The following is a 24,069-nucleotide window of genomic DNA, read 5'->3' as shown; positions in this document are numbered from 1 at the left end:
ATAGAAATGACATCTGCAGACTGACCTCCACAGGAGTGAACAAGCAAGAGCAACATATGGCTCCTTCAGTTCCACCTACATCACCTCTTGCTTGTTGGCTGCTGTGTGTTTGTTTGAACTTTGATCTAACTTTGGTCAGTTTCTCCTAAGCATGTTATAACCTACCTGCTTTTGTTTCTTTGTTTTGTTTATTTAACCAACTACTTAACAGGATTTTACATTTCCACCATGCCTTTCAACATCACTTTGATGTTTTAGCATTCCCTATATCACAAGCAGGAGGGTGTAGTTATTCAGAATCTGTGCTAAACACCTGAAGTGACCCTATTCTCTCTACCATTTAGGGAGATGACATGCCTGACCTCCCCCCAGAATCCGTCACCGAAGAAGAATACATTGATGAGCATGGACACACTGTGGTGAAGAAGGTATTGTCTAATGCATCCCAACATCCTACGTGAAGCTGATCAATGTCGAGGCACTATAACTCAAATATAGATACATAAAGGCTGGAATTAGTGTTTTGGCACAGTGGGTTAAACCGATGTCAGCATCTCATATGAGTACAGCTTCACATCCTGGCTGCTCTGCTTCTGATCTAGCTCCCTGCTAATGCATGTGGTGACAAACTGAGATGGTCCAGGTACTTGGGTCCCTGCTGCCCATGTGGGAGACCTGAATGGAGTTTCCGACTTCTGACTTCCTCTTGGCCTAACCCTATTTATTGTGGCCATTTAGGCAGTAAAGTAGTGGGTGAATAATCTCCTTATTTCTTTCTCTCTGTCACTCTGCATTTCAAATACATAACTTTAAAACAAGGATACATGAAGGAAATATTTTTCAGGTGACTAGGAAAATCATCCGGCGGTATGTGACCTCTGATGGCACAGAGAAAGAAGAAATCACAGTGCAGGGGGTGCCACAGGAGCCTGTCCACATCACCGAGGAGGACGCCTACTCCAAAGTTATAAAGCGGGTCGTTCTGAAGAGTGATATCCAACAGTCAGAGGTACGAGGACCTAATCCCGACTCTCTTCTTCTGCCGGGATACAAAAGAGCTGAGCCAGGACAAGAGAGAGTGCTGAATCATGGTGGCCTCTTCACTTTTATGTAGCCATCTGCTTGTGGTTGCACATTTGTTTCTTGTTTCGTTTTTATTTTCCTGTGTGATTTTGTATCATTTCAATATCATTTCAGGGGGCTTTGTAGCCATTGTTGTCTTGGATCCATTTTATTTTTAATTTTCTCCTTTATTCATGGTTAATCATAGTAGAAATCCAAAAGTTAAATTTTACGAGAAAAAAATCCATTTCTTGCTGCCAATAATGTTGATATCTCATACGAGTTGAAGTCCCAGCTGCTCCACTCCAAATCCAGCTCCATGCTAATGCGTCTGAAAAGGCAGCAGAGGATGGCCAAGCGCTTAGGTCCCTACTACCCACATGAGAGTCCTAGATAGAATTCCAGGCTCCTGTCTCCAGCCTGTCACAGCTAGGCCATTGCAGCCACTGGAGCATTAGAGAACGAACCAGCAAAAGAAAGAATCTATTCCCTCTCCTTCCCCCACCCCCCGCCTCTCTTAAAAAAAAAAAAAGAATCCCTGGTGTTGGTGTAGTGGCGTAAGAGGCTAGCCTGCCCTGGTGCTGGCATTCCATCTGAGCATACTGAGGGGATACAGCCGTTAAACTGACACTACCAACAAATTATAGTTTCATTTATTTTTTCTCATTCTTCTTGTGTTTCCCAAAATACTATTTCCTAGAAGGCTAGTATAGAATGTTGCAGTTTTGTTCTTAGCAGGGAAAACTCCATTACTTGTTACCCGTTGGCATCCAGAAACTGTATTGTCTGTCCTTCATTCATTAGGTCACTTTGTCTGAACCCAGCATTTTGTCCAGTACCTCCCAATTTGAGGTTGAACCAGTGGAAGGCCGTAGAGTCAGCAAAGTTGTTAAAACAACTATGGTGCATGGAGAGAGGATGGAGAAACATCTTGGGGATTCTAATTTAGCCACTGATCTTCCTTCAGCCAAAGATGACTTTGAAGAGGTATAGAAGCATCAATATTTTGGTTTTTTCTGTGCATTCATTTCATGTTTGCTTTGTGTTTGAAAAAGAAAAAAAAACTTATTTGGTCATTTTGCCATTCCATATATAAATTCATGAAAGAATACAAAGTTAATTCAAGGGAACAAAATTCCTGTCTGTATAACGTGCATAGTGAGGTATAATTTATTTAAATTACACTGATCCTGATGTCCCCTGAAGAACTTTTAAGGGGACCAAGGTTGTACCAAAATGAGCAAAAGTGCTGCCTGTAATACCCTACATTCAGTATCAGAGTGCTGATTTACATCCTGGCAGCTCTCAATCCAATCTGTCTGCTGGTTAATGTCCCTCAGAAAGCAGCAGACGATGGCCCCTCAAGTCCTTGTACTCCTTGCACTCATATGGGAGACCCAGATGGAATTCCAGGTTCCTAGCTTCAGCCCTGGACCAGCCCAGGCCGTTGTGATCATGTCAACAATAAAGGAGCAGAAAAAAGGCCTGTGTTACCCTTTCTTTCAAATAGTCTTTACAGAAAGAGTTCCTCTAAGTCCTGTTGGCAGTGACTCTTTTCTGCTGTATCATACTAAGAATCTCTGGGTCTGAAACATTGTCATTCATTTGGTTTTAATGTTACAGACTTGGCAGACAGATGACACAGTTGCACTTGGAATGCTCAAGCCTTTCTCAAAGTGCCTTATTTAAGTTCTGACTGTGTTTTCAACTCCATCTGTTTGCTCACATTCACCTTGGAATGAAGCAGATTAGGGTTGTGGCTCAAGTAGTGGGGTCTCTACCATGGGAGACCCAGATTGAGTGCAGGACCCAAGCCTTGTCCTCTCTGTCTCTCTTTCTTCCTCTATCTTCTTCCTTCTTGCTTTTCTTCTCTCTGTCTCACTCTTGCTCTCTCCCCTCACTTTTCAACTAAAAGGAAAATAAGAAGTTTCTTTTAATGAGTTGAAACACTCCAAATGAATAAGGCAAAGAAGTAAAGCTACAGATCAGCTTCGCTAACATCTTCAAATATTATCAACAATAAGCAATAAAGAAACCTCAGATGTATCCCATATTCAGACATAGGAAAAATCATTTATAATTATTTAAGTCCTGGTTTCTAATAGTTAAGACAGATTCACACTCTTAATGCAATACCAAAATGAAAACATTTAAAAAACCCAGATTTCATAAGTTAGTAGCAAGCAAGTTTAGTAGTAAAATTTGACATAAGACTAGCAAAGAACTATTATGATAGGAAGTTTTTCCACACTATTTACAGTAAATATTCACAGGTTTTACTGTTGGTATAAAATGGATTTTAGTATAGGTAACTGCTTGTACTTTCTTTGTGGTCTCTGAAACCCATCGGACCCCTGGTGCTTTGATTAACGAATCACAAGCTCATGTAACAGCATCTACGAAGTATGTTTACAGTTGGAAACTTATGAAACCAAATGCTATGTATGTGTGTTTCTTGATGCACAATCAATATAACATATCTGAATGCTTGGGATGTTAAAACAAACTGTAAGTGCTTTTAGTTCTTCACATCTTGATAATTTGCAGTCTTGGATTTCAAAAGGTGAATTACCTGAATTGTACACTGGGACTTTATTTGTTTGTTTGTTTTGCCTCTGATCCTTGTATTTGTCATTAGAACTTTCACTATAAAAAAAAATAGTGATGTGAGGAAAGAATAAGTTAAGTCAAATGGTGCAAATATTAACTCAAGCTTTTTAAAGACTTATAGCAAATCTTTACAAATCATAGAAATGTTAAGGGATGTATTCAATAGAACTCAGTTCTCAGATTCTCTATTCAACTTTTATTTATCTTTTCAGATACATATTTTCCTAGTGACTATGAATGAGTAAATAACAGTATGTTTTCGAGTCTGCTATTTATGATGGGTTTTTTTCTTGTTTTCTTTCCTTCTTACTCAGGCTTTGAGTTATGCAGGTAGCACCATGAAAGTCCACTTTCCCAGTTTAGTAGAGAACGAAATCCTGAAAGAGGATGGATCAGTCATTAAAAGGTTTGGGTTAGCATGGGGTGATGCTTTGGCAACTAACACTGAAAATTTCTCCAAATTTAAGAAAAGTATAGTGTCTCTGCTTTCCCTGGGACCCCTCAAGAAGTGGCAGTTCTTCCTTGTAAGGCTTTGGTTAGGTGACAGATCTGGCACTGTGTTGTATCTTGAGTGTTGTTCTGATGTTGTAGCATAACAATAAGACACAGTGCAACTCAGAAACATGCTTGTACAGCCTGACTGCCTGAACTTTATCAAATCACCAATATGGTTGAAGCCATCCATCATGGATGGTCCATCACATTGACTGATTTGGGAAGTAGGGCAAAGAATCTGATCTAATCCTCACTAGCTGATTTTGTAAGCAGATACATTCAATTCAGTCTTAAGAGATCACTACTTTGAATGATAAATACTTGTTTCTTTTAACAAGTGCTTTCATAATTATGCATGTGAAGTCTGCGTGAGTGTTAAGAAAGTGTTGTGGAAGCAATGAGCAGGACATTTTTAAGAATGGAGGTGATGTGAATGCTCTGATTTGGTTCGTGTCCATCATGGATTTGGTACATAAACTCTGTCTCCTTGTCTGCTCTTACTTCTCTTTGGTTCCCTGGCAGCACTATATAAGCAATAGGACTAATAAAGTATTCTCAGCTTCTCAGTGAAAAGGCACAATGGAAATCCAAGTTACTATTGTGTTTTTCATTTTATTGAAAGGGAAAGAAAGATTGTCATTTATAGTACTCTACAAATCTATTTTAAGCCCTTGGAACATAATAATTAGAACAGCAAAATTAAAGGGTTTCTCACAGTTCCACCCTCCAATCAAATGTTAAAAATCTGTAGGAGCTAGGATTTCAAAAGACTGTAATTTTTCTCTCTGAACTTTACAAATGCCACATGAATTGAAGATAATGCTTTCTGTGCTCTGAACTCTTGTTATTCAGACAAAAGCATAGAAGCTCTGCATGTCCTCCAACACATAATCTTTAAACTGGAATAGATCTGGAGACCAATTAATCTGAAGTTTCTCAAATACAGTTGGGGATTTAAAAGCCAAGGATATGAACAACATGATTGAGTTCCAACAGTTAGTTACGGAACTCTATTACTAATGTACAACATTTGTATCTTATATTTTAATCACATGTATGTGCATATTCATAAACACATTCATCTGTTTGCCTACGCAAAATACTAAGGAATGTCCTCTGATGGAAATTTCTCCTATGACACCAATAGTCAGAAAGATTTGATTACTTCTTGGGAGGAAATAGTAAGATGTTAGCCTGTGTGTAAGAGAAAAAAACAAAGCTGAATAATTAGGAAAACACATTTTGAATTCAACCATTGGGAACATTTTCAACCTTTCAACCTTTCATCAAGAGAACCCACTTAAGTTTCCTTTCAGATACACAATCATTTAAATAATATCAGGTAACTGAGGCAGCATTAACAAAAAGAAGGAAGCAAATATGACCAAGAGAAAGTGAAGTATTTTAACTGAATGAGTTGTTTGAAAGTCGACGGAACTCCCAGCTTTTATACACAAGGAATCAGTAAGGAAAATTTCTGAATCAAGTCATGAAAACGGATTCTTTTCCCATAGTGGATTTACGTGAAGATGCCTGGGAAAACAGTAATTGCTTGGGGTTTGTGCTCTGGCTCTTGTTTGCACTGCATTCTAACTCTGTTGTATTTTTTTTATTTGGTGTATGACTTGGTTTCCTTAATATTTGGTGTCCTGATTTGTTAGAAGAGTAGAACACATTCCCCAGATATTTGTGGAATGAAGAATTATATCTTCAAGTAGACAGTGAGCAGAACTGAGAGTGACCAAATTATAATGTTGTCATCAGTAGGTGGGGGTACAGGACAATGGAGTTCTTTGAAATCAGTGCCCTGAATCCAAGCATGATTCTACAATTACTTTTTGAGGGAACTATTTTGAAACACCAGTTCACTTATCTAAAGTGTTTTTAAGGATTGCAAAAGTACTCCCTGCTCTAAAACATGATTTCTAACATGAATTACTTCAGAGAGATGACAAAGTTTCTGTTGATGCTTTATTAATCACTTAATATAGAAATATCTATAGGTGAGGCCATGAGTGCTGTAGCCATGAGCCTCATCACTGGCTGCATGCAGGTTATATAGAGAAAGAATGTAATTTGCTTTTGTCTGCTTCCCCATGCCCCTGCCCCACAGGACAACGCTGAGTAAAGCCAGAACACAGAAGAGGGCTGTGGTGAAGGACCAGCATGGAAAACACATTGATTTGGAGCACCTGGAGGATGTGCCAGAAGCACTAGCCCAGGATGACCTCCAGCATGATCTCCAGCAACTTCTCCGGCACTTCTGCAAGGAGGACTTAAAGCAAGAGGCCAAATGAGGAGCTAACCAATTCTCCCATGTGTTCACTCAATATGCAATTTCCCGTTTCTGCACGGGAGTGATGTAACTGACCCAACCTACTGGGATATCCTGGCATTTCCACTGTTAGCAAATATACTGCATTCTATTTTCATTTCGTCCCTACCCCAACCCCATCCTCTTTACTGATAAGCTAATTTGTGACCAAAGATAGCATCCTTCATTTTGGATGCTGTATCCACTACTTTGTTATATCTGTACTAACCTGGGGATCGGCCACCTCCAATATTCTTTGCTTCTGCACAAGCTCCGTGAAAACCCATTGATCGGAAGAACTTCACCTGCAGACCTCTTCAAGTGACAATTTATAGGAACCCTGCAGAGGGATCTCCATGTACAATGTATATAGCTGAAATGCTCAGATGAACAACATATTAAAGTTAAAACCACTGCCTATCATAACTACATCGGACATCATGGAATAAAAGGCCCCTAGAAATTGATGAACAATGATTAATAAGATATTGCTAACACAATCGAATGATAATGCTGTCCTACTACGCAAGAAGCACTTCAGACCCGTTGTGACCTTAGAACTTCCAGAGTAACCATTGCTCCCGGTTAAAGATGGGTTAATAGCCTTGAAGAACCGTCTTCATGGAGAAGTTTGTGCTGGTGCTGGCCAGACATGATGTGTGATTCTCCAACAGCCACTCACAGGGAGGGGAGGAAGGGAGCACAAGGCAGAGTGAAGCAATGATGTATCGGGGAGCTGGCAACTACATCCTGTGGCTTCCTAGCATCTTCAGGTCTCTTAAATCTTGGACACATTGGCAGGGTATTTTACAAGCTATAACTACTGTAGTTTTCCAGTTTCCATTGCTGCTTTAGCAAACCATGCTGTCTTACGGGTGGCACTCTCTTCTGGCCACTGCACTGTAGATAATTCATTGGAAACAAGACTTGCCCACTACTCAAAAGGTCAAAGCCCTTCACCATGTTGGAGTGGTTTCTTTTTTCTTTTTTCCAGGTTTATATCTTCTCTACTACCTGCATGTGGCATTCAAAAATCAAAACCATGGTCCAAACACTCATCTAATCACGTTCATAGTTTTCATTCTTTTTACCCTGAGTGAACACTTCACTGTCCAGCTAGATCTGTTTTTCAGCTTGTAGATGAGATTGAGAAATCTTTGAGAATTTGGTTTTTGTTAAAATTTGGGGTTTATTTTTTTTTTAAACCTACACTCCCTTGGAAATTCTGAAGTGCATTCATGCACTTTTGTGTTTGTTGGTTTCTTTTAAGAAAGGGACTATAACAATCCTAGTGACCCCAATGTCCTAGTCCATATTCTTCTAGTGGTTGAGGCTGTGTAGCATTTTAACATATATATATATACACACACATATATATTCACAAATATATTCAGAAACGGCATACATTTTCAATCAGTTATCTGTTAAAGAAAGTATATTCAATGAAGATGAAACTTTAAAAAAGAAAAAAAGAATCTACCTTCCAGGAATTGAACATTTTCCAATTCTTTCTGGTCTTTTCCTGTTGTGCAAAAATGACTCATTGCTCCAAATGTCAAAAACAAATGTGGCAAACAATGGCACTTCATCATTTAAAATAACATTGCCAAGAGAGAAAATTTCCTAGGAGGGAGATTTCCCATAAACCAAATCTCCTAAGTCTCAAATGCTAGCGCTTTTTGGCAGTTGGGTAGGAAATAAAGCATTCTTTGGCAGCCAAAATGAAAGAGGCCCAGGGTGAAACTTTTTCAGACACACCAGGGCCTTCTTGTCAAACTTTCACTGGAGCTCAAGAAAAGCATTTCTGTTGTGCTGTTTGCAGTGCAGATGATGTCTGTGTAACAACATAATGGTTATTCACCTTTTTCGACTTTGATTTCTTTTTGCTGTGTTATCAAAAAACTTGAATACTGTGAGAAGAAGTGAATTTTTTAGTTGACGAATCAGCATCTTGTTCCCATGGTGATAACACTAATTGAATATATCTATGAGGGCATGTATTAGTTAATGGAAAAACTACAACACTAACAATACATAGCTGCAACGTGTACAATGGCTGATTTAATTCAATAAAATGTACAAGTGTTAAATGTGGCAGCAGTGCTTTGTTCTTTTTCTATCACAACTGTGTGATTTTAGGAAAGTAAGACACTGCAGACTTGAAAGTAACAAAAAATATAACTTGCTTTTTAGTGTTTTTATTTAGTAACTAGACATGTGGCGTGCCCAGTGCTATCAAACACTAGAATAAATTCTATCCCTGCCATCAAAGAACTTCTACTGTACATTACACAAAAGGAGAAGAAATGAAGGTTTATTTGCAGTTTTGTGATCACTAGGAAATGTTTAATAGGAATTTGGGGGTGATGACGAAAGGGAGCCTGGTGTTGATAGCATAGCAAGAGAGTAGGGTAGCTTTGTATTCTTGGCCTTTGTCCCTAAGACCAGAATCACCTGAAACATTTCTGCCTTTGGAACCCATGCTTAGCTCTGGAGTTCAGTATCTCTGACATCCTGTGAAGGAGGTATTAAATGGAGATATTACTATAAACAAAAACAGGACAAGGCAGTATACAACTGAAATCAGTTGTGTCTGAAGTATGTGGTTTCATTTGTTTTTTGAATAATCATAGAAATGATTTTTTATAGTGGAAGCAAAAATGTAAGGTTTAGAAATCAAGTAGATTTTATTTAGATAGTATCTAGTTTTATATATGAAGCCCACAGGGTCTTATTCATCTGCCTCATTGATTTGCAAGGTCTTTCAAAGCTAAAATATTAAATGATGCTTGAAATTTCCCAAATAAAGCAAAGTAATGTTTTTTTCCAAGGCAGGAGCACCCATATGACCCTCCCATTGCCACCTGGTTGTGTAATGTGTTGTGCTGTTTTTGGGAAGTCTGGATTTGCCCTACCTTGGATTTGATTAAAATGAAGAAAGAATCTAAATGTGCATGGTCTTCTCATGTTTAGTGATTCACTTTGCCATGCTTATTTCTTAAAAATGGACTTCTGTGATTCACATGTCCTTTGATGGAAATATTTTGTAAAGTGAGGTGAAGATAGAGCTTCCTAATGGAGGGTGGGTTATATGCACTCTCTGTGTACTCACAGACAGCTTTATGAGTCAGAAAAAAGTGAAACTTATGTCTTACCACTTTGATATAGACTTGAATTAAATTTGAAGTTAGGTTGCTTGTAGATTCATTCAATTTTGCACCACAAAGTGGGTCTATATGTGAACTAGTGGCACATAAGTAAAATGGACAAGAGAAGCTGATCATATTTTTTTAAAGATTTATTTTTAAATTTTTTTTATTGGAAAGGCAGATATACAGAGAGGAGGAGAGAGAGAGAGAAAGATCTTCCGTCCGATCATTCACTCCTCAAGTGAGCGCAACGGCCGAAGCTATGCCGATCCGAAGCCAGGAGCCTCTTCCGGGTCTCCCACGCGGGTGCAGGGTCCCAAAGCTTTGGGCCGTCCTCGACTGCTTTCCCGGGCCACAAGCAGGGAGGTGGGTGGGAAGTGGGGCTGCCAGGATTAGAACCGGCGCCCATATGGGATCCCGGGCGTTCAAGGAGAGGACCTTAACCACTGCGCCACCACGCCGGGCCCGATCATATTTTTAATACAAATCAACCTAGGTATGCGATTTCCTTACATGGAAAAAATGATAACCTGATTAGTTTTACTCTGCCATAAAGAAAAATTCTCTCAAAAGTTTTGTCTTCAGTGATTCCCTCCCACCTTGCTGAAAAACTAAACTGTCTTTTTTTCTTTTCATTCAAGGTATGACTTTATTTTCTTATCTAACTGAAACTAGAATTACAACCAGAATGAACAACCTTATAAAAATTTATAATGCAATTTTATGCCATTGCAAGACTGGAGCCTTTCAGGATATCTAGCAGGGGAGAAGAACTTCCAACTCCTGCACACACATTTTGAAGTACTCCTATTTGGTTATACTCAGATTTTCTGGTAATAATAAATTTATCCCCTTGATTTTTAAAAAGATTTATTTGAAAGGAATAATGACAGAGAGGGAGAGACAGAGAACTTCCATCAATTGGTTCATTCTCCAAATCCTGCAACAACCAGCTGTGTCTGAAGGCAGGCTACAGGAATCGCATCAGGCATTCAAGCACTTGGACCAGCAGCTGTTTCCCTCAGGGAGCACCAACAGGCAGCTGAGGCAAACATTAAGTGGCCAGAATTTGCACCCTTGCACTCCGTTTGGGGTGTAGGCAAACCACACAGAGTCTAAGCTTGGTGCCAAAACTCCCGCCACATCATTTGCTTTATGTTTAACTCCGCAGTATTGAGAAAATGGTACATGTGTACATGTGTACATGTGTACCATACTTTTAGGGCTGTCTATCTGCCAGGGAGAGTGCTTGTGGTAGACTTGCGCCAAGGATATCAGCATGGACCACGCTGACAGAGCTCTGACTGTTGGAGCATCCAAAGCGTCCTAGCAACTTTTATTTTCTTCATTACAATCCTATGAAGCAGAAACAGATGATGAAACTGGAGGACAAAGGGGTACATCAAGATCAGACAGCTAGAAAATGACTGATAAAATGAACACCTGAAACAAATGACTCCAACCACAAACTATTCTTCACACTTGAAAGACAATGACCCTACCACTTGAGAGTTCTTAATCTTGTAGCACAGACATATTGAACCAATACTTTCATAAACAAATATTAATTTGGGCCCAGCACGATAGCCTAGCAGCTAAAGTCTTTGCCTTACACACGCCAGGATCCCATATAGGAATTGGTTTTAATCCCGGCAGCTCTGCTTCCTATCCAGCTCCCTGCTTGGGGCCTGGGAAAGCAGTTGAGGACAGCCCAAGGCCTTGAGATCCTGTACCCATGTGGGAGACCAGGAAGAGGCTCCTGGCTCCTAGCCTTGGATCGGCGCAGCTCTGGATGTTGCAGTCAGCTGGGGAGTGAATCATCGGACAGAAGGTCTTCCTCTTTGTCTCTCCTCCTCTTTGTATATCTGCCTTTCTAATAAAAATAAATAAGTCTTTTAAAAATTAATTTTATTCTGGAAGATATCTTCTATGCAAGAAAACAAGCCTATTTGATAACTTTGTAAGTTCTGTTATTCAAACAAAAAATCTCTTGAAACTCGAGTATACCAGGCTTTATATTCACCAGATGACTTGCCTGTTATAGCAGAAAGGCATTGGACAAGCACTTCTTCAACATTATGGTAGAGTCCTCCAGAGAAACCAAACCCATCGGATGTGTACAGATACAGAAAGGGATTTACAGTACAGAATTGATGCATACAGTTATGGAAGCTAAATATCAAGGGTTCCACCTGGCAATCCTGAGGGTCAAGGGCAGGTGCTGTCTTCAAACCCAAAGAGAACAGTTGTGTCTCAGTTTGAAAGGAGAAGTAACCATTTTCTCAAAGGCAGACAGGTGGGGAGAGATGCACCTTACTTACTGCCCAGCCCCCCATGGACCAGTGGACCCAACCACATGAGGGAGGGCAATCAGCTCCACTCAGTTCACTTGCTCAAGTGTTCATCTCATCCAAAAGTACCATCCTAACCAAATCCAGAATGTTGGAGCAAGTAGCTGGGCACAGCATGATCCAGTCAAGCTAGTGCTTGAAACTAACCATCACAAATGTCTTCCCTATTGCTACCTCCAAAATCCTTTACGTTTACACACAGGCCACGACTTACTGTATCAGAGCGTTCTGTTACTTTCTAGATGTGTGGTCCATGGCTTTGCAGTGTGCTGAATGTTTGTTTCCCATGAAGTTTATGTGTTGAAAGTCTCCCCTGGCAGTGAGAGGGAATGCATATGTGAGAGGGGATGAGGCTGCCAGGGTGGAGATCCTGTGGCTGCAGTTATTGCCCTTATCTGCAGATCCCAGGCAATGAGCAAGCCCCTTCCACCAGGTAAGCATCCAGCACGGGCCGCATCTACGCACTCAGTGGCAAGCCCTCACCAGTCACTGGGGCACTGGAACCTTCACCTTGGATTTTCTTGCCTCCAGAACTGAGAGAAGCAAGTTTCTGCTGTGTGGAAGCTCCCTGTGTGTGGCGTTCTGGTGATGTGGTGATCTTGCTTTGCCAGAGCTGCTCTCTGATAATGTTCTCTCCTGGGTATCTCTCCCAGCCTGGAAACACAGCTCAGAAAAAAAGCAGATTTGGCCTATCTGCATGATTACTTACGTCCACTCTCTCTTTTCTCTGCATAGGTTTTCTCAGTTTATCATTATTTCTTAATCTTCATGCAATCTAACTTTAAAAACATATATATTAAATGAATTAGAAACCATAGGTTATGGTGAAAGTGGAACTCAAAGTTAAACTACAAGCCTGAAATGAGGGTTGTACCAGAATAGAAATGGAGTGGCCAGACAGTGAAACCATCTGTGAACCATCTGGTCATGGGGAAATGCGGAGCTTGTAACCAATGGGAGAGAGTGTGTCACATACGGCAAATGTGAAGACAAGTAAAACTGTAAGAATTATGCTAAGAAATGCTAAACATACAGAATAGATCTAAAAACTATTTTCTTAAAGTAGTAATATAATCACCACCAACATAATCAAGAGGTAAAAGATAAAACAAAACAAAATAAAATAAAATAAAAGCTAAAGTAAAAATATGCAATGTTCAAAAAGAGAATGGGGGCAGCATTGTGGCACATCATGTTAAGCCATCCTCGGAATTTCATCATCCAGTAGTGGAGTGCCACTTCAAATCCTGGCTGCTCTGCTTCCAATCCAGCTTCCTGCTAATATGCCTGGGAGGAAGCAAAAGAGTCCAGGTGCTTGAGTCCCTGGCCCTAATTCATTGATCCAAGTGGAGTTCCTGCCTCATGGATGGAAGTTCTCACAGTCTCTCCCTCTCTTTGACACTTTTCCCTTCAAATAAGTAATTAGATCAATAAACAACTACCGCTTAAAAAGAGAGAGCTTGGGGGAGAAAATCAGGGAGTAATAAAAAGATGTTACTTAAATTTAGATAAGTTAAAGTTGAAGGCTTTGATGAAACAGAAGATCTTGAAAAAAAATGGAAATTGCTAAAATTTACCCCCCAAAAGTCTAATAATTATGAAACAAATTAGGAAAGAGGCCAACAACTTGAGCCCACATGAAAGTAACAGGTTTATGCATGGTCACAGGTGGATTCTACTGTACTTCCAATGCACAGATCATTTTAGCAACTAGAGCCCTAGAGAAAAGTTTTTCGTACTTTTTTAAATCAAAACAAGTATAATATTGTTACCCAAATTGGAGAAAAGAACCGAAAATCTTTTCAAAATAATAACAATTTTTAAAAACCAAAAACCACAATTACAAAGGAAACAAGGAAAAACACAAATAAAATACTAGCATATCTACTTAGGCACACAGTTTAAAAAAATACAACCGTATCATTGGTCCACTTCAAGATATAAAACAGCTCATTACAAAGAGTAGGTTACAATACATGTAAGATGATTTTGTTACATAGTACAATTACAGAGAATGCAGTTAGGATACAGTTCACTGGTGGCACTGGTTTTACCCAAATCTTGTGCTTCATAGGAAATGCCTTCTACTTCATGCCTTTTATCACATAACCTAGATTTTTTTTAAAAAAAAATGTTTTATCTTTAGTTAAAATACAACTATTTTAATCCATGTGCTATTTTAGTTCATGTATATACAATTTGTAATGATCAGACCAGAATAATTGACAGATTCATAATCTTAGATATGTTATAATTTTGTTGAGTTGAAAATATTCAAAATCCCCTTCATTAGCTATTTTGAAATGATCAGTTATTGCCATTAATAACTATCCTGGGGCCCGGTGTTATAGCCTAGAGGTTAATGTCCTCACCTTGAACGCTCCAGGATCTCATATGGGCGCCGGTTCTAATACCATCAGCTCCACTTCCCATCCAGCATCCTGCCTGTGGCCTGGGAAAGCAGTCGAGGACGGCCCAAAGCCTTGGGACCCTGCACCTGCATGGGAGACCCAGGAGGGCTCCTGGCTCCTGGCTTCAGATTGGCATAGCACTGGCCATTGTGGTGACTTGGGGCGTGAATCATCACACAAAAGATCTTCCTCTCTGTCTCTCCTCATCTTTGTATATATATCTGACTTTGTAATAAAAATAAAGAAAGCTTTTTTAAAATAGCTATTCTGTCATGTATGAAGCACTACAAGTTACTTCTTCCACGGGGCCCTTGTGTCTGCCAAGCACCCTGTATCCCCAGCCCCTATCCCCACGTCACGACCTGGGTGCTCTTTAAATGAACTAGAGCATTAAGGAAGGGACAAGTGCCCCTCCCACCAAATTTCATCTTGTGTAATGATGAACACTGAGCAACCCTATTTAAAATCAATATGTAAGACAAAAAATAATTTCACAATTCCCATTGATACCCAATATCGATAAGGAAGTATTTATCATTATAATCTTTTTAAAAATGTAGTTGTTGGAAGAGAAACAACATCACTAATAGGCAAATGATATATTTGTGAGCCAGAAAAAAACAAAAGGATGCACCCAAAGTAATAGCCAGTAGCAACAATTTGATCACTACTTTCTTTTTTTTTTTTTTAAAGATTTATTTTTATTATTTTTTTATTGGAAAGGCGGATATACAGAGAAGAGAGACAGAGAGGAAGATCTTCCGTCCGATGACTCACTCCCCAAGTGAGCGCAACGGGCCGATACTATGCCGATCCGAAGCCAGGAGCCTCTTCTGAGTCTCCCACGCGGGTGCAGGTTCCCAAAGCCTTGGGCCGTCCTCGACTGCTTTCCCGGGCCACAGGCAGGGAGCTGGAAGGGAAGTGGGGCTGCCGGGATTAGAACTGGCGCCCATATGGGATCCCAGGCGTGCAAAGCTAGGACCTTTAACCACTTGCGCCACCGTGCCGGGCCCGATCACTACTTTCAAATCAACCTAAGAAATCCATAACTTTTCCATAAAACACACTGAAAGATTTGAGGTTAAAAATAAAGATGGTGGGTAAGGAATCTAAACAGGGCACAACCATTCTGACTACGGCCCCTCTGGTGTATGAAAAGAAGAAAGGAAAGAAGGAAGGACTGTTTCCAGAGATGACTTGAAAACCTTCAGTGAAAAAACCAACAAAAAAATAAAAATAAAAAGAAGAAGCAACCTGGATGGAACCCCGCCAGGGTCTCGGCCACAGTCCCCACCGCAAGGCGGGGGCAGAGGCCTCGGCCTTCTCCTGGCCCAGGAGCACCTAAAGCCTCTCTCATGGGTGAGTACCCGCGAGAGATGGCTGGGAGCTGGGGGTAAATTCCTAGCTCTGCCCTGCCCCCCGCCAGCCAAAAGCTAGTGGCAGGACAGGTCGGGTGGGTCCCAGTCTCAAGACAAGGGTCAGGCTTAACCCCCCCCTCAAGGTGGCACTTGTTGGGGGGGTGCCCCTGCCGGACGGAACCCTGCCGGGGTCTCGGCCACAGTTCCCGCCACAAGGCGGAAGCAGAGGCCCCGGCCTTGTGCAGCCAGTGCACCAAGTGGTGCCAGGCTCTGCCTGCTGGCCGCCCAGCGGTGAGCTCTGGGGTTTTTATGATAAGAAATAGCTGCTTAGGGACACCCATAAATAAGACCAGCATTAGAGTAGGTGAGACACGAATTTCTGGTGATTCCCAGGAACTGGGACAGGAAACTTTAATGCAAGTGTGGGACTGAGACCTGAATGTTCAGACTAAGCAAACCTTAGCCCACAAGCATGATTGGAACACAGGGTGGAGCTCAGGACATGCCAGCTAGGTTTTGGCTCCAACTGGTCCACATTAAGCACAGAATTGAGCCACGGTGTCTAAGGCAGGGGTTGTGACAAGTGGATGGGGCTGCAGTCGAATCTGAATACAGTTGTCGTCTCCCTTGGCACAAGTGTGGACTAGAAAAAGACGTACCAGGCTGGGCCAGACTGCAACACCTTGTGGTGCTTTGGAGGACCAGGGTAGAAGTGGGACAGACTAGGCTAGGTCTCAACCCCAACTGAGCCATATACGAGCTATATGGGGGTGTGGACGAGCCGTGACTGGGCTGAAACATCCTACAGTAAGAACCAGAATGGGATGAATAGGAAAGGCCACTGTTCCTGCTAGGACAGGAGGCGAACTGGCACATGGACCCACTGGTATGCATGAAACCTGGCACTTGAAAGGGTTCTGATGGAGGAGCCCGGGCAACTCCTCTGGCAGAACACAGACCCTGCAGGTCAGCACAAGAAACATGGAAGGTAACAGCCAAGAGGTCATGGAAAGTGTCCCACTGGCATGCATTTGGCATGGGTCGGGGGCAGACCAGGCTGAATCTGTTCATGTCATCCACTGGTAAATCTGAACACCAGAACAGAGTATGGGTTGAACCAGGTCCGGTCGTGACAAAAGCAACACACAATTTGGAATGCCAAGGTGAGGTAGCCTGAGCCGGATACAGCCACAGCACCCAACCAGCACACGTGAGAACCAGGAAGGGAGGAGGCAGAGCTGACAGGGGAATAAGGGGTGGTTCCCTAGCTGAACAGCTACTTACACTGAGGAGCGTGAGCTGGATAGGGAGTAGACCAGACCAGGCAGGGACACAGCACCTGTGCACCTTATGTGGACCAGATTGGGTGAAAACCAGGCTGGGCTGACTATTCCCACTGGTACAAGCTACAATCAGAGTGGGTGAGGGTTGTTGGGGCTTGGTCGTAGCATCAGCTGGCGGAAGCTGGTACAAAGGGCTAGACATGTCGACTTGAACCACAGGGCCAACTGGAGAGGGCACAACTGGAATGGGAGCGACCTGGGAGGGAAATAGTGGGCTTCTCCCTCTTGGGTCATCACCTTCCACAGGAGGGCACGGGAAGTAGGACAGGGGCTGGGTGGCTAGACAGACACCCAACAACATCTGTTAGGGCTGGTTGGATGAGATAGTTGGATGAAATTAGGTCACAACACCTGTTGGCAAGTATATGAGCAGAAGGGTATTTGGGACAGACTGGACTAGTATGCCATACATACTGGCAAGCCAGGGTAGGGGGTGGGCCCGTTTGGGGTTACTGTGGGCCGCCCTGACTGGGCTGCAGCTCCTACTGGTACTTGCGAGGGCCAAGTGTGTTCAGAGCAGAATCAGGCTGGACTGTAACACCCATTGGTTCCTGTAGAGGACACGGATGGAGACAGAACTGACCCAGTAACTGCAACCACCAGCTGATCAGGGCAATGGACTGTTCCAGGCCCTATGCTTACTAGAACATGCAGGAATCTGGACTGGGAATACCTCAAAATTTCTTTTTTTTTTTTAAAGATTTATTTTTATTATTTTTTCATTGGAAAGGCGGATATACAGAGAGGGGAGACAGAGGAAGATCTTCCGTCCGATGATTCACTCCCCAAGTGTGCGCAATGGCTGGTGCTATGCCGGTCCGAAGCCAGGAGCCTCTTCCGGGTCTCCCACACGGGTGCAGGTTCCCAAAGCTTTGGGCCATCCTCGACTGCTTTCCCAGGCCACAGGCAGGGAGCTGGAAGGGAAGTGGGGCTGCCGGGATTAGAACCGGCGCCCATATGGGATCCCGGGGCGTGCAAGGCGAGGACCTTAACCACTTGCGCCACCACACTGGGCCCATTACCTCAAAATTTCTTTGAGGATCTCTGCAGTCGAGACACCGGACTCAGAGTCCTAACCAAGAAAAGCCAGAACAAGTCAATCAACAACCTCAGCTATCTGTTGGCAGCAAAATACTCGGCAAATGGAGACTCTATGAGGGACTGTGTCAAACAGTGGGTCCTTCGACGAACTCATCATGCTTGGAGTGGCGAGACTGGTAGCGATCCATGAATGGTGAACTATTGGAACCGCTTGATCTAGAATCTCAGAGCATGCCCCACATCCGGGACTTAGGGTGGGTGGGAAACTGAGTGGGGCTTCTTCCTCTATATCCCCCTTTACCTCAGATACATGAAGGAAGCGGTATGGAAGTGATGGTCTTGCCCACTTCCCTGTAGCCCTTGAACCTTTTTTACCCTAATTAAATATGTAAGGATTGTCAAAAAAAAAAAAAGAAGAAGCAGAGAAAAATGAGAATGAAGCTTCAGCAGGGCAGAGGTGGTAGAGACAGCAGAGAGAGACACTGGTGTGGGCAATCACGGAGTGCGGGCAGGTGCTGGCCAGGAGCCGCCAGCTGACCACCTCAGGTGGGACGGATTCACCACACAGCCCTCTGCTGTCAGTTTGAGCTGAGAGGGAAACCTACACTGGCTTCTACATCAGCCTGGACAGCAGACCGAGCTCTGTCAGACCTGATCTAAGTAATCTCGGGCCCCCGGCAGCTCCAGCGGTGAGCAGGCTGCTGCCGTCCCTTCTCGCATGAATCTAGGAAGACAGCATTTCCCTGCCAGCCACAGGATGCAGCAGTCCCTAGTAGCAATAAATGGAGTGAAGATACAGCCAACAAAATACAACAACAACAACAACAAAAATGCAAACCATCTGACAAGGGATTGGTATCCCAAATATATCAGCAACTTAAAAAACACAACCAGAAAAAATCCAGTTGAGACATCAACAAAGAACTTTGACAGTTCTCCAAACAAACCAAAAATGGCCAACAAATATGTAAAAACGTGCCCAACACCACTAGCCATCAGGGAAATGCAAGTCAAATCCACAGCGAGCTAGGACCTCACCCCCATCTCAATGGCTAAAATTCAAAACATTGTAAGGAACAAATTCCAGCAAAGATGTGGGCAAATGACAACACACACTGTTGGAGGGAATGTAACTCACTCAGCCACAGTGGAAAACAATGTGGAGAATTCTTAGAAAACTGGGAATAGATTTACCATACGATCCAGCAATTCCAGTACTGGGTATATACCCAAAATATTTCAACACAATGGCCCAAAAAAAGTGTCTTAACCACCGTGTTTATAGTAGCATTGTTCAGAATTGCCAAAATTTGTCAGTAAGCAAGGTGTCCATCAACAGATGACTAGATAAAGAAAATGTGGTGTAGACACACAGTAATATATGATTCATCTATTTAAACATAATGAAATTTGAGATTGCCCAAGCCTGCTGAAATCTTGGCCACACCTTCAAGTAGCTGGCACAAGAACTGCTCAGCCATTCCCTATCTGGTTAAGAGACCGCCAATGGGGAATGTCTTACTTGCAGGTTCCCAGTTCCTGCACACACAAGGAAGGGTCAGGGAACACTTTTTCAAACCCAGGTGTCTCTCCTTTCAAGAGGCATCCCAGCTCTGTCCCGGGACGTGTTTTCCTCTTGCCTGTATTTTTCCAAATTCACCTGGTCACTTAACAAATAAAACTTCTCTGCAAAAGAAGGGTGAGGAGGTGACTGAGATTACTGGAAAGTGACCAAATTACCAGAAGAGGTTGAGATTGAAGAACTCAGAGGGCCTCTGGCTTCTTGCCAACTGCAGGGGTCTGCAGGGGTCTGCAGGGGTCTCAAGGGGCCACTGAGACAGGAGAAGGGGCTCAAGGCACACGCAGAAACAAAGGGGCAGTCTCGAGTCTCCAGACATGCTCCTGCTGCCCCTAGCATAGGCTGGCTAAGCTGAGACCCATCCTGGCACTCCCTCGTCCACCTAAATCTTTCTAAAAAGAAAGATTATCTTATTATTATCATTATTACTCTTATATGGGAATACAGTGACCAGACATTAGGATGTATTTTAAACTATGGTTTGTCAAAGAGTCCAGCATCGGTGCAGCCGTGGTCGGTGACAACAATGGAACCGGATGTGATCGCTGGAAACAGAAACTCCGCCAACATTAACTAGAGCATTTCTAGTCAACCAGAAAAGAGCAGACTATTTCATTCGGTGTTAGATCAAATGACTAAAGATCAGTGCAGGAAAAAAAGACAAACCCTTGTTTGTTCCCCTCAGCAAAAATCGATTCTAGAGGGCTCAGTTATTTCAATATAAAAATACATATTTTAAAACTAATAAAATATATATTACAAAAATATAAAAATCTTCCTTACCCTCAGTAAGAAATATTTTCTGGACAAAAATGAAAACCAAGAATAAAAACAATAGATTCCTGTGTAGGAAAAAAAAATCACACATTTGGCTACATAAATATTTTAAATTTTCATACCAAAAAATACTACTTATATAACAAATATCTAAAATATAAATGGAGAACTATGAATTTACTATGTAAAAAATGTCTCGGGCCCGGCGCGGTGGCGCAAGTGGTTAAGGTCCTCGCCTCGCACACCCGGGATCCCATATGGGCGCCGGTTCTAATCCCGGCAGCCCCGCTTCCCTTCCAGCTCCCTGCCTGTGGCCTGGGAAAGCAGTCGAGGACGGCCCAAAGCTTTGGGAACCTGCACCCGCGTGGGAGACCCGGAAGAGGCTCCTGGCTTCGGATCGGCATAGTATCGGCCCGTTGCGCTCACTTGGGGAGTGAATCATCGGACGGAAGATCTTCCTCTCTGTCTCTCCTCTCTGTATATCCGCCTTTCCAATGAAAAAAATAATAAAAATAAATCTTTAAAAAAAAAAAAATGTCTCACGTGCCAGCAACTTATTATAAAACAGCAAAGAATATGACCAGACTGACACAGGCACTTGAAAACATCAACTGACTTGTTTATCTGGAAAATGATTACAGTCTCACCTATAATTTAAAAAGCCATGAATTAAAACATTGGTATGTGAATTACCAACCTATCAGTTTGAAACTGATTAGAGTTTTCATAACACCAAATTTAAGCCCAAGTGTGGTAACAACTTCTACAACCATGGAAATGGGAAACAATACAAAAAAGATAATGACTTTCAAATAAAATGCATACAAATGAGTTTGATATGAAGATTCTACCTTAAGGAAATTATCAATAGTCCGTATGTTGAAAGAAAAACAGTGGGTTTTTTTTTCTAATAGTTGTTGAAAACACCCTGTAGGCATCTATATCTGTACCATGACATGTTACCGTGGGTAATTGCTTTCTTCAGGAAAGGTCTTTCATGAACAAAGTCGACGGAGGTGGAGGAGAATGCCCACATTGCTGTAAACCTTTATGTTCAGGTGTGGGATTGGTGCCAGTGTGTGAATCTGCTGCCATCCGTTTCTTAGGTTTTTACAAAATTTCTGGCAGTGTTTAGTAGCTTTCCTTCCTTTCTTTAAAAAAATCTTTACTCATTTGTTTTCATTTACTTGAAAGAAAGATTCTGTGCACTGGTTCATTTCTCCCCATATTCCCACAACAGCCAAGACTGGGGTAGGCTAAGGCTGAGCCTCACTCCGCTGCCTGTCCAGACACCGCAGGAAACTGAATTAGAACCTGACTAGCTGGGACTCACACCAGTACGCCAATAAGATGCACGTGTCCCAAGCATCTGATCAATGCCTTGCCTTCCTTTCTTCCTATGTTCTTTCCTAAAAGCCAGCTTCGTCTCGCCCTTCCTTCCTACTTGCTATTGGAAAGGCAATGGAATATGATCTCGTTATAATGTAGGTGATTAAACACAAGTGAATACTGGTGGGCAGGCGTTTGCTATAGCAACCAAAGCACCAGTTGGGATGCTCACACTTTATATGGAAGGTCGTGAATTCACTCCGCCGCTCTGCTCCTGATTCAAGCTTCCTGCTAATGAACAGCCTAGGAAGTAGCAGGGAGTGACGATTCCAGTGCTTGGGTCCCTGTCACCCAAATGGGAAACCCCAATTGAATTCTGGACTCCGGGTTTAGCCTTCTGCCAGTTGCTGTGTGACATTTAGAAGTGAACGATCAGGTGCAAAATCTATAGGTCTCTAAGTTTCAATTTAAAAAACAAACTAACAAAAAACAGCAACAAAAGAAAAAAAAAACTTTTTAAGAGAAGCAGATACTGATGAGAGCCTGGCACAATAGCCTAGTGTCTAAAGTGCTCGCCTTGCATGCACCAGGATCCCATATGGGCACCAGTTCTAATCCCGGCAGCTCCACTTCCCATCCAGCTCCCTGCTTATGACCTGGGAAAGCAGTCAAGGACGGCCCAAAGCCATGGGACCCTGCACCCGCGTGGGAGACCCAGAAGAGGCTCCAGGCTCCTGACTTCGGATCGGCACAGTTCCAGCTGTTGCAGCCTGGGGGGGGGGGGGGGCGGGGCGGTGAATCAATGGACGGAACATCTTCCTCTGTATCTCTCTTCCTTTCTGTATTTCTGACTTTCCAATGAAAATAAAATAAATCGGGCCCAGCGCGGTGGCGCAAGTGGTTAAAGGTCCTCGCCTCGCACACCCGGGATCCCATATGGGCGCCAGTTCTAATCCCGGCAGCCCCGCTTCCCTTCCAGCTCCCTGCCTGTGGCCTGGGAAAGCAGTCGAGGACGGCCCAAAGCTTTGGGAACCTGCACCCGCGTGGGAGACCCGGAAGAGGCTCCTGGCTTTGGATCGGCATAGTATCGGCCTGTTGCGCTCACTTGGGGAGTGAATGATCGGACGGAAGATCTTCCTCTCTGTCTCTCCTCTCTGTATATCCGCCTTTCCAATGAAAAAATAATAAAAATAAATCTTAAAAAAAAAGAAAATAAAATAAATCTTTAAAAACAGAAGAAGTAGGTATTGGTGATGACAGTGCTTTAATTGGTGTTAAACAAATGGAGAGAAACATTAACATAGAAAAACAGTAAATATACATGACTCTCCGTGAATGGAACTGATAGTGCAATCTTAAGTATAATTTACATTGAAAGCCACTTAGCTACTTACAAGTATTTTAAAAATTCTAATAGTGTTAACCTCCACATTGTCTAATTAGACATTTTGTCTAAAATGTCAATTTCTACAACTGGCCACCAGATGGCACCAGACCATCAGTCCTTTGCCCCAGCAGTGGCTGCCACATTGGATGGAAACCCAGTTTTGGAGCTTTGTGCAGGGAAAACCTTCTTGCACTTCTTCTCGGATCTGTTTTACCTGTAAAATGTGTACAGTTTTGTGGAGAGAGTGACTCTAGAATGTTTGCTCTGACAGACTGCAATTGTAAGCTGAGGAACAAGGGCCCCAGAGACAGACAGGAAAAGGCCTGATGATGTTATCAAGATCAAACTTCGCGTTTCTGGTGCAATGGTAGGGCACACTAATCCTCTGCCTGCAGCATGGGCATTCCATATGGGCACTGGTTCTAGTCCTGGCTGCTCCACTTCCCATTCAGTTCCTTGTTTACGGCCTGGGAAAGTGGTGGGAGAAGGCTGAAGGCCTTGGGTCCTTGTACCCATGTGGAAGACTCAGAAGAACCTCCTTGGCTCCTTGGCTTCAGATCAGCTCAGCTCTGACCCTTGCAGCCATTTGGGGCATGATCCAGCAGATGGATAATCTTTCTCTCTTCCTTTCTAAAATCTGCCTTTCAAATAAAAATAAATAAATCTTTAAAAAGAGATCAAACTTCTTGCAAATAACATATTGGAAAACAAGATTTAATTTACTAAAAATAGCATTTATTAAAATCTATAGTTTTCAAAAACACCTTTATAGGCGGGCATTATATAGGATTAAGACATTTAAACAAGTGTTACTAGTATGTGAGGCAAAATGTTACTTTGCAAAGCAGAAACATAGCACCAAT

The 24,069-nt window shown here is 42.5% G+C and overlaps 1 protein-coding gene across 7 annotated transcripts in view; it reads left to right on the top strand.

Annotated features, from left to right (window-relative positions):
* ANK2 (ankyrin 2) overlaps positions 1 to 8,560 on the top strand; it is a 306,741-nt gene extending 298,181 nt beyond the window's left edge. For 5 of the 7 annotated variants that reach the window (XM_040966588.1, XM_040966592.1, XM_040966591.1 and 2 more), the window contains 2 exons: positions 345 to 428; positions 845 to 1,588. In XM_040966588.1, the coding sequence (XP_040822522.1) occupies positions 345 to 428; positions 845 to 1,114 (354 nt within the window). In that variant the 3' untranslated portion in view covers positions 1,115 to 1,588. Of the gene's footprint in view, positions 1 to 344; positions 429 to 844; positions 1,589 to 1,866; positions 2,050 to 3,986; positions 4,079 to 6,280 lie in introns of those variants that run through there. The other 2 variants (XM_040966587.1, XM_040966586.1) reach the window with 1 other exon arrangement.
* The last annotated feature ends 15,509 nt before the right edge of the window (positions 8,561 to 24,069 follow it).

The sequence above is a fragment of the Ochotona curzoniae genome, unplaced genomic scaffold (assembly GCF_017591425.1).
Source record: "Ochotona curzoniae isolate NIBS_2020 unplaced genomic scaffold, NIBS_Ocur_1.0 scaffold_4506, whole genome shotgun sequence".
NCBI lineage: Eukaryota > Metazoa > Chordata > Mammalia > Lagomorpha > Ochotonidae > Ochotona > Ochotona curzoniae.
Note: the sequence above shows the minus strand (reverse complement) of the source record. Positions and strands in the feature narration are given on the sequence as shown.